Genomic DNA, 11341 nt, shown 5'->3' with positions numbered 1-11341 from the left:
CTAAACTACCATTTGTATTGCGTCCATTACCGCCTTGCTGCTTACAGCTACCGCTCGCATAGTGGCTGAGGCCCGAGACGATCGGTCGGCTGAATTTAATTCCAATGGATTGCTGTGTTTGGGCGCAAGGGATTGTTACACAGGGGAAGAACTAACCAAGAATAACACTAGTTCTTCCCCACTTCACTAGGGGGGCCAAACGGCGTCAAATGAGGCTCGCAAACATATGTCTGGACCACACCATGTAAAATAGAATGTTTTTAGATTAATCAGGTCCTGATTCAAGGGCTAAAATTATTTCTTGATTTCATAAGTTCTTAGAAACAGAAAAATTATTTTTGAGATATTCCTGGTTCTACAGATTCCCAACTCATTTCTGGTCAGGTGGCCACCCTGTATTTATATGATAAATATCCATTAAAATATTGATTGTGTAAGGTATTAAACAAAGTGTAGGCAAATTAAACAAAAACAGCGCTGTTTTGTAAATATTTATTGAAATAATCTGTGAACTAACAAATAACAAAATTAACCTTTCAGAGCAGTTTACAAAAAGGACTACCATTACCCAGCCTCTCAAAATAAGTGCTTAAACATAAGCAACAGAATTAACAGTTTTCTCAGGGTGTGCTTTTCTATTGGAATGAAAATAAATCCAGTAGTTTTCTCTCAGTAAAAAAAAATTATAATAAGTTACAAAATGCAGCACAAATGTCAAGTTCTCTTAAAATTAACACTATTTTGTAACAAATCATTTATCTTTACGGTCTTGAGAAATACTGTTGTGTAATTTGCTGACTTCCGGTTCTATTAAGTCATAAACAATGACACCGTTCTCGTCGATGAAGCAAGCCACAGATTTGAGGAACTGAGACTCACGTACAGCTCCTGTCTTGCTATCTCGGCAGCTCAGCACCAGGTTATACTTGTCATCATACCTGCAACATTCGACAGTCAAGCATAATTCTACCAAATATTGGTACTTCACATGCAAGTTAGAACACCATTTTGTAGTATAACTGACTCATTTCACTCAACCTGCTATCCTATAGTATTACGAACGGTTGCGTATGTAATAATACAGAGTGAGAACGCATGATGATTGCAATAGTGTTATAATGTTGTACATGACAAAATGGTGATGGCTTTCACTACCAATATTCGGTTTTCTGGACATAAAAAATATTTTATAATTTTTACTCACAATATCAATTTAGGCTAACATACACATTCTTATCAATCAGAAGCAGTGCAGAGAGTCAACAACAACATGGCCAGAAATGTTAAAAAACTCAAATTTTGTTGGTGATAATTTTATAAAAAGGTAAATATTTTTCAAATAAAGTTTTCTTTTAGTGTGCTTGTTTCACTGAATTTGGGACTTTTTTGTGTAGTTCTTTGGGTAATGAGAATAACAATTTCATGAAATGACAACTAAAACCATGGTCAGTATCTTTTTGCCGTTTTTTATTTCCCTCAAATTTTTCAAGATTTTCGAATCAAAAAGTAAAAAACAGTTTTGAACAAATGTATATAAAAAATTGCCCAATGAATAACAAAATTATCACATATTTAATAAGTGAACCTGAGTTGCTAAAAATGATATGGCATTTTTGGATCAGACCTCTTATAATATATATCTTGTGCACTTTTGATTAATAATTTAGAAAGTCTTCACACTGAAAGGGTTAACCAGTGTGGACTGGATTGTAGAATAAGAGCAGTTGTTCCATTCTGATGAGGGATTATTGAGTGCAGCTTTTTCACTGAGAGTAAAAACGTCACAAAAGTAACCAATTATAAGCCATTGAGGCTGATTGTCACAAAGGTACTGTGTTAACACATTGTTTTTCTACACCACGCCACAGCATTCAGATTTCTTAAGAAGATTTTTGAGGCATCCAGATGGAACAAGCTGCCAGTTGCAGAAGGGAAATTAAGCTGGCCTTCCTTCCATCCCAAATGTGTAAGTCAGTATTGTGAGTTTCACTGATGATCTCTTCCATCACTATTTTTCTCTTCTACAGTAGTCCATCTATAGTCTGGCCCCCCAGTAATCCGGCCAGTAAACAAAGGCAGGATGTCATCATAGCTGTCAATTTGAGATCCCAGCTCATAGCGACAGTGTATTTAACAGCACTGGTTTTCTGTTTTTAAATATTGTACATATAGTAGAGGAAGTTTGTGAGATATTTTGATGAATTGTTTTTGCTCATTGTGTCGTTAGAATTTATGATGGTTAGTATTTGTAGTGTGTTAAAGTTGATAAATTTTGTACTGTACATTTAATGATAGTACACAGTGAGGTTGTACTGTACTGTGACTTTATTTGTGGTTTGAAATAATATATGATATTGGAATCAGCATTTTATTACTATATTTTTATTAATCAGAAGTTCAGCCTTATGAACAAAACTTTCTATAAGTAGTCAGTGATTTGAAACTTGGTCAGGACCAGATTGGACGATTTGGTCCAATGCCGACGAAAGTGAACTTTTTGGAGGTTTTTACCTAAAAAAAAAAAAAAAAACTTGTGGATAAGGCTGACAATGTCTGGTTGGATTATTGAGGGACTACTGTATTTCCAATACTTTCTAAATGAAGAATGTAAACACATGTGATTTTTTGTGTGGGGTAGAAACAAATGCGTTTTGGTTTATGTTGCTTGCAAAGAAGAATATAACGAGACCCTTCATTGCCTAGCTTATTGTTTTAGTGTGTAACTGATGTGCCAAAAAAATTCCAAGTTGCTTCCTGTTTTAATGGCAAAACCAACATGACACAACAAAAAGATGGCATGAAAGGTTACAGTGCCTTTATTATTCTAAAGTCAAATAAAGCTAAATTGAGAAGTAAAAGTAATGTAGCTGGTACATATAACACAGTACAATTGCCTACTGCCGAAACATATATTGTGACTTTAGAAAAGTTAACTTAACAAGTAGAAAAAGTCAGGACCAATGATACACTGGTAAAACAACGGCTTTGTAGTCTAAGCTTCCGACTTTGGGCCTGACTTAGAGACAGTGCAGATTCAAACCCCGTCTATTGAATGTTTAATTATAACTCTCAACAAACCTTTATCTGCACTGACTGAACTCCCCCTTATTTTGTTTGAATAGATTCTCATTGACAGTTGATGATCCATGAGGACAGGACGAATAAGGAAAAAGAGACCAGCCCCTCTTGGAAAAAAATATTCATATCTGGAAGCAGCAGCCTAGTCCAGTAATGCAGCCACTTGAAGATCATTATTAGAGGTTAGAGTGTATCTTGGAATAAGACTTTTCGAGTTGCATGACATCCACACTTATCCTTCTTATTGCATAGCACTTTATTAAGATGTGAGCAGGACTGAAGTAAAGCTAGGAAACTTTGTATAGGAAACTGAATTCTAGTAACCTGAAATTCTGATAAAATTTTACCTTTCTATTTTCAAATATATAGAGTCTAAATCTGGGCTGGAATTTATGGATGACTATAGCTCCACAAACTCTTACATTGAGTAAAATGCTTTGACAATCAAATGCTGGCTTAGTAAAATTAAAAATTTTTATGTATTAGAGTATGCACAAAGAGTATCTACAAATGTACTTACTTTTTCAGGTAAGAACTCGCTTCCCATGTCTTGTCAGGGGAGAATCCAGTAGGGTCCTTCTGAATAGAGACAACAAATATCCCCTTTTCCTTATACGTCGTGTAGAGAGTGAGCAAACCCATGATGATGAAATATAAGCTAACACAGATTATTAGAACTGGTCTGGAACACAATTGAAACATCAATAGTATTTTGAGAATTAGGCTCAGAAAAAAAAATTTTAGCAATATTGCGATCTTAAAAAAAATACAAACTGTAACTAGAATACAGTATTTCGTTATTAACCCCACATCAGGCGGTAAATAAGAGGGATAACATTGCCATAATGTATTTTAGTTACTTCTTTCTAACAACGTAAAAAAAATGGGATAATAGCACAAAAAAAGGCAGGCAAAGATTTAATACATGGAAATGAAAGAATTGAGGCTTCCTAATCAAGGTATTATGGTCTTATTTAGGTATTAATTCACCAAAATCAATCCCAAAATAATCACTTCTAAGGATCTACCTGTGGCAGCTCTTGTCTGCCAGCTGACATATGGACAATGGAGGAAACTAAAAATTAAATAAAACCCTACAAGCCCAGATATTACTGATTTTTTTAAACTTAGATTTTTCCACTTTGCAAACCATTTGAGTTTGACTGAAATCAAATGTTATTTACATCTTTAAAGTGAGATAATATGAACCTTCACAATAAAATTTATTGTGGAAGTATGAAAAATGTCTTTTCCATTAAAACCAACTCACTTCCACCAAAAATACAAAGCAGAAAATAATATGAACCGTACGAATACAATCAGTACGTGGCTATGCTACTTCTAGTGTTACCTGGAGAGAGGGAAGGGATAGAGCCAGTTCCACAGCAGAGCAAACATCGCTACAGAGACAGCCAGCCCACACAACACCAGGCCATCAGAGCAAAGTTCTCCACATAGTTGAACTTCTTAGTTAGTACCTGAGATGCTACTTCTAGTGTTACCATTACGTCTAGTAGGTCTACCTGGAGAGAGGGAAGGGATAGAGCCAGTCCCACAGCAGAGCAAACATCGCTACAGAGACAGCCAGCCCACACAACACCAGGCCATCAGAGCAAAGTTCTCCACATAGTTGAACTTCTTAGTTAGTACCTGAGATGCTACTTCTAGTGTTACCATTACGTCTAGTAGGTCTACCTGGAGAGAGGGAAGGGATAGAGCCAGTCCCACAGCAGAGCAAACATCGCTACAGAGACAGCCAGCCCACACAACACCAGGCGACCGTCCATCAGAGCAAAGTTCTCCACATAGTTGAACTTCTTAGTTAGTACCTGAGATGAAAATAAATTAACAATGCAAGCACAAATTAATATAGCCATATCATAAAAAATGTAAAAAAGTTAAAATTAAATACTCTTCCTAAGCTTTTATCTTATGGTGTACAGCAATTGAAAAATAGATTTATAATTCAAAATAATTAATAAAACTTACCACATTAATACTTATCACATTGTAAAAAAGATTGATAATTACAGAAATTTACTAAAAAAAAATTATTAACTACAATGACCACCAAACCTGCAGCAGTTTATGAAGGACGGACAATATGGCTGAAAGTAAAGGGGACAATATTATGTATCCCTTTTCCTCATAATTCCATCCTTTATTTCAAAGATCATAAAATTTAGTTGTTTATTGAAAAATAACAAAGTATTCTATTTAAAATTAGGTTTAAAAAATTACAATCATATTTATAACTAAGATTATAATTAGATGTACAAGAATAGACTCTATACAGTACATAATATGACCTATGAGTATTTTAAATCTCTTGGAGAATATTTGTCTGTCAACCAAATGTCTTTCATAGTGGACATTCTTCTATTTCACAAAGAAACTAGGTTGTGTTTATACAATATGAATCAGCTCCAGGCTCCTGGACTGAAAAAGCTTGAAAGCAAGGGAAATACTAATATATATATTGTATAAAAAAGTAAATTTCATTAATAAACTGGATTAAAATAACTTAAGGAATATAATTTTTTAGTATTATCACCAACATTTTTTTTTTATAAAGTCAAAACTCCTCTGTAATTCCCTTAACCAAATGAAATGCTACCCCAATTAATATATTTTATACTCCTTAACCATTACATCAAATCATGTGGCTATGATTAAATTGCTTCCTGTTCATCCAGTGAATGGACATAGTAAGTAATAACATTTTGTAAATATTGCAAATTAATAAATTTATCAAACCTCTTTAACGGCATCATCCAATGCATTTTTGACTGCTGCTCCATCCCACTTGTTAATTTTGATTGGTTTATTATCCTGTAACAAATTACAAGTATATAATAAAAATTTAACGATTTTAAATAATTGAAAAATATTACTTTCAACTATACACATGGCAAAATATACCTATATGTTTTTAGAACAAATATTCTATTTGCTTAAGACCATTTGATACTTAGTCTGCACAGGAAAGTTACAGAAAAACAGCATTAAATTTCAAATTATTTACAGGGTCATTTTATTTTTGACAATTCATGAGTTCGAACATTGTTTGGTACCAACAAATATTGATTTAAAAATAGAAGTAAAAATATTGTTTTATTACTTGTTTTACCATAATGTACATATAACAACATTTCATAACAACAGAACTATGCACAAAATCACCCACTAACATAATGCTGGGAGATTAAAATAACTGTCCTAAAATATTATTTTTCTGTACTTTGAGACGAGATACTACTATATAATTTTGAAACTAGATAAAATGAAGAATAAATTGGCTATCTCAGATTCTAATATTTATTATATCATCACACTGCCAAATGCAGTCCCACCACTTCAAATAGAAATTTTTTTAGTATAGTTATATTTTTTGTTGGTTTATGCATGTTTAATAAGCGGCCACTACCACAATCATTGAATGTTAAAAAAAACTGTCGTTTAAAATAACTAAACCTTATTTAAACTATATTTGAGTAGCGTAGTACTTACAATTACTTTTACCAATTTGAAATGGTATTTCTGCAGGTACTGAAGCCTTCACAACTACATTCATTAATTAAAAAGTTATAGTTTGTTTTTAGTTCCAACTAAACTATCACATGATTTTCAATATATTCGTAATATCAAATTTAGAATTTGAACATTCTAAATTTGAGAAGAAGAGTCTTCTCATGTGCAAAAACGTTTTGTTTGTTCTGATTTTTCTTGCAGTGAAACACTATTTGATTTCCACCTTTATTTATAGTTTTCACATCCTCACTACAAACTGGTACTTAGGATTTAAAGAAGCAAGGTCACTATCTTGTAACCATTTAAAACATTGTTCAATGTCTAAAAATACATTTTGAAAACAATAATTGCAAGTTTATCACAATTGTTCTTGCCGACATCCCTACCCTACTGAGACATCCCTTCCCAACTGAGTACGTAAATGAGATAAAAACAGCTGGCAATGATTAATTATGAATATCTATTGGTCAAATGTTTCCATATTTCGAATTGATAATCACGATTATATTGTGGTTGTGGTAGCTTATTATATTGCAGCCTAAATTATTATTCTGACCACAGAACATAAGCTATCGGGAGCAGATAGGCTAATGTTGAAAATCACAGACAAGCCTAGTACACAAATATAACAACATTAACCATTTAGGCTAGAGTACAATAAGTGGATCCGATTTTTATATTGATATTGAAAAACGATATTATTTAATTATAACTATCGATACAATGGTCCGAAAATGACTTTTGCACAATAACTAACTTGTATCAACTTTTTCATTGTCTTGTCTCAATTCATGTATTGTCTTTTATAGACAATAGCACAGTCAAAAGCTCATGAAGGACTGTGAAACGAAGTTTTAAAAGTGGCATAACAGCCAACCTACTTACAAGTAATCTATGTGATTATTTGTACAAAAGAGAAGTGCGGTTTTCTAGAGAGGATGTTTTCAATAACTTCTTGAAAGCGGTTAATCATTGCTACCCAGGGGAAAACATAAAAACATTCGTATACATATATTTCGTATATTCTGTTATAAATGTTTGTCATTTAGTTATTATTTATGAGTTTTCCCTAATTTCAGTTCTAATTGTTGGGTTGGATCTTTATAGCTCCTTTATTATTTATGAGATTACTATGTATTTAGTATTAAATATTTAAATTACAAATAGGATTGGTATAATGACTATAGATATGTTGATATGATAGACAGACTCGTATTCGATATATGAATATTAAGTATTGATGATTATAATAAATTATATACAAACCATGTCCGCTTATCATACTTTACCGGGCACCATTTATATTACAATAATAAAAAACATAGTTATTTGTGATTAGCAACCCCTAAAATCAAATATATTGTTTCAAGAGGATGACTAGAATATCTCTCACTGACAATTTGAGGCATTAGCATCAACCTATTCGGGGAGGCTTTAACCCTTTAAGGAGTATGGACGTCATATGACGTCTTTTTTTGATAGGCTGAAATGAGTAAAGGATGGAATCCAAAAAATTACCAAAAGAAATAAAAAATATAAAACTTTAAAATCTCTTGAAAAATGTTTATTTACATTTGAATGCTTAATAAAAAGGACTACATGTTCCACAAGTCAATATTTCAGTACTTTTTCAAAATCAAATGTCTTATTTCCTCACTACGAAAGACTTGATCAATATTGTCTGCCATTTGGACAACAGTAACTTATAGATGGTTGATCAACAAATATAAGTCACTCTCACAAGATAAATATGGCCACAGTATGCAGTATACAAGGAATGGCTAGTATAATAATGTGGCGGTATATTCTGACAACAAAGTGATGCGCGCGCCACACGACCTTGAGTCAGTGGCTTCTACCCGGTGGCTACTGCGAACTGGTGGTAAAATCAGATTACAAATGAATGCAAGCACAAATATTGAAGTTAAGTATGTTACCGATAGATGGAACAACTTTGCAGAAAAATATACTTAAAGGCAATCAGTAATAGCGTTGCATTTACGATAATACAAAAATACAGAGGCTAGACGTCATATGAAGTCCGTTCTCTTTTGGGCCACTATAGGAATATACGTCATATGACGTCCTTACTCATTATGTAGAATTTAGACACACTCCTTAAAGGGTGAATAAGCGACCTACACTCGTTATTCGGTTATTTTTATTGATCAATTCGATACATCTTCCAACTTTGATATGTAAAAATCGTGCACAATAAGAGTTTTAATAAATTACCGTAACAAGAATCTCATACATTACAATTTTAAAAACATAAATTTAACACTAACATTACAAAACAACAAAACCAACTATGGCCTAGACTTAAGACATCAAAGAAACCTTACAAATATTTAAAACTTATCCAGCTTTATACCAATAAGTAACCACTTTTGAAAAATGGAGGAAAGAATTCTCCCCATGGGTTACCAAGAGGCAAACCCACATGTTTAAACCACTTAACAAAATCACATCACTTGTGTGAAATATCTCACATATTTTCCTCATATTCTTTGCCATTTTGTCTCAAAATATTAGTTACTTCTAGTTGTTTATTGTTTACATTAAAATTACTATAACTAATAAGTTTAAATTATATGCTAAGTTAAATAAATTTGTAATATTGAATTATTCTTTCAGTTAAAAATGACAAACCATTCAATAAAAACAACAGAATATTGAGTGTAGTGTGTAGGCCGCTTATTCTTATTGGTGTGTCTACCCACCAATTCAACTACTAGGCCTAGTTTCCTTTTGCAATAATTTTTTTATAATTTCTGGGGGTTTTGTTTTGAATTGTTTTCTGTTATTCTATTCTCTTTCTAAACATTTCCCATTGGAAAAAACAGCAAATCCTTTAAATTAATTAACGTGAAAAAAAAATATATTTAATGCTATGTATGAGGACTACTCCTACTAAAATTAACAACTTAACTTGACTTTTTTATAAGGTAGGATTGTAAACTATTATTTATGACCGACAGTAAATTAATTTTTAACACATTAGCCACATTACCGGTTTTAACCTCTATATCGAATTGCAACCTAATTGAGTTTTTTTGAAACACATTTTACTATCCCTAAAGATAATTAGAAATATAACTAAGAAAACTTACAGCATTATCTTTAGAATTTTTTGACATGTTTAGAAATAATAATTTGTACAACTAGCCACTGTGGCAATTGACACAAATATAACACAACACAGCCCTCACCAACCAATAGGCTCGTAGTGCTATGCTTGCTTGCTATCGTGTATCTATGAGACGTCATACAAAGAAAAGGTACACGTACTCCAGCGTCCAAAGAGTCAAGAAAGATTTGATGTTAAATGTGTATAATGATGCACATACAATCAAAGATACATACGAGTAAAATCAATTTAAATTAAATTAAAATGATACACACACACATATATTTATCAAATTCTGTGATAAATTATGCACTCGAAAAATTGGGTGTACATACAGGCCATATAAACTATTGGAAGTATAACTCCAACGCGGTAATTTTGTCTGACAGCAAATACTCTATCTAGACCACCAACTTTGACTGTCCCCACTAGTGGCTAGTGTGGCGTGGACGTACTAGCCTGCATTGAAACCTTACGTAGAATGAATTCACTGTTAAATTGTATACCATATAAAACGCTCTAAGCATATAAGGTATAAATATAATTAAAGCTATAAATCTTTAAAGCCTACCTAGACATAAACTATTATTATTATTATTAATTTATACTTAAAAATAAGCAACACCATACAGTTAATATACTACAAGCCAAATACATCAAATATGTTTAGTCATGCCACATAATTAATTTCTTTTTGTGAACAGGTGAGAAGTACAGATAACTGAGCAGTTAATTATTGCTCCTATAAATAACAAATGGATTTAAAAAATACATCATTCTTTAATTAGATTAGATTAATAGCATGACTGCGGTCAAAAAATTGATTATTACTAATGTGGAGAAACTAACTCTCTTGAAATTTTTAACAGAGCGTTCTATGTACACAAATGAGGAGTACCGACACAAAAACACTATAATATAACTTAACACAATACAAGCACCTTCTGGTACATTGCGCAGTTTTCCTATGGATACAAAATAGACAACAATAAATATTATACATTGGTATTTAAAATATTTATGCTATCTATAATTTTTAACAAACTTAAGTATTCATTCATATAAGTTTTTCTTTACATCTTCTTAGGTTATTAGATGCTTTTCATAGGTTTCTTAAATTAAAGAAAAGGATCCCTTGAAATAATAATAATGATTTTCTTTATTTGCCATAAAAATATACAACATTCTTGAGTCATTAAGTCATAGTATACAAGCTTATCAATATCGCCGTCACTAAGTAAAAAAGTACCTACAAAAAAGAAAGTAGTTACAAAAGGTCTTCAATAAATCATTAATAATTAAAAATCCATAATTGTGGAGTTAATTTAAATTGTAAAATTGTTTTTCTAACAAACAGGAATAGAACTTGTATTTTAATATTTAAGGGATATAAGAAAATCGTTTTCTCCAAAAATATTTTTTTTAATACACTACAATAGGACTTGTTATAGTGTTTACATAAACGATAAAGTTCAATTTCACCATTGTTTCGATTACGAGTGTTGTGTTCCAGATTTTTTTAAATTTAGGAAGTTTGGATTTTTATGTATGTAAATTAATTATCATACATACAAATTTATTACAGAAACGAAAACTTATAAA

The 11341-nt window shown here is 31.9% G+C and overlaps 1 protein-coding gene across 2 annotated transcripts; it reads right to left on the bottom strand.

The window, feature by feature from the left end:
- Nucleotides 1-461: 461 nt before the first annotated feature.
- On the bottom strand, nt 462-9854 carry LOC124372216 (probable signal peptidase complex subunit 2). 2 transcript variants are annotated; one of them, XM_046830584.1, is made up of 6 exons: nt 9723-9854; nt 5836-5910; nt 4851-4907; nt 4602-4678; nt 3599-3760; nt 462-938 (listed from the first exon to the last, which is right to left on the bottom strand). In XM_046830584.1, the coding sequence occupies exons 1-6, from the start codon at nt 9747-9749 to the stop codon at nt 752-754; spliced, it is 585 nt and encodes a 194-aa protein (XP_046686540.1). In that variant the 5' UTR covers nt 9750-9854; the 3' UTR covers nt 462-751. The 2 variants fall into 2 exon arrangements, with proteins under 2 accessions (XP_046686540.1, XP_046686539.1); XM_046830583.1 differs by lacking the exon at nt 4602-4678 and having other exon boundaries at nt 4774-4907.
- Nucleotides 9855-11341: the final 1487 nt, after the last annotated feature.

This window comes from Homalodisca vitripennis, unplaced genomic scaffold, assembly GCF_021130785.1.
Source record: "Homalodisca vitripennis isolate AUS2020 unplaced genomic scaffold, UT_GWSS_2.1 ScUCBcl_2757;HRSCAF=7822, whole genome shotgun sequence".
In the NCBI taxonomy this organism is placed as follows: Eukaryota; Metazoa; Arthropoda; class Insecta; order Hemiptera; family Cicadellidae; genus Homalodisca; species Homalodisca vitripennis.
This window is presented reverse-complemented; position numbering and strand designations above follow the sequence as displayed.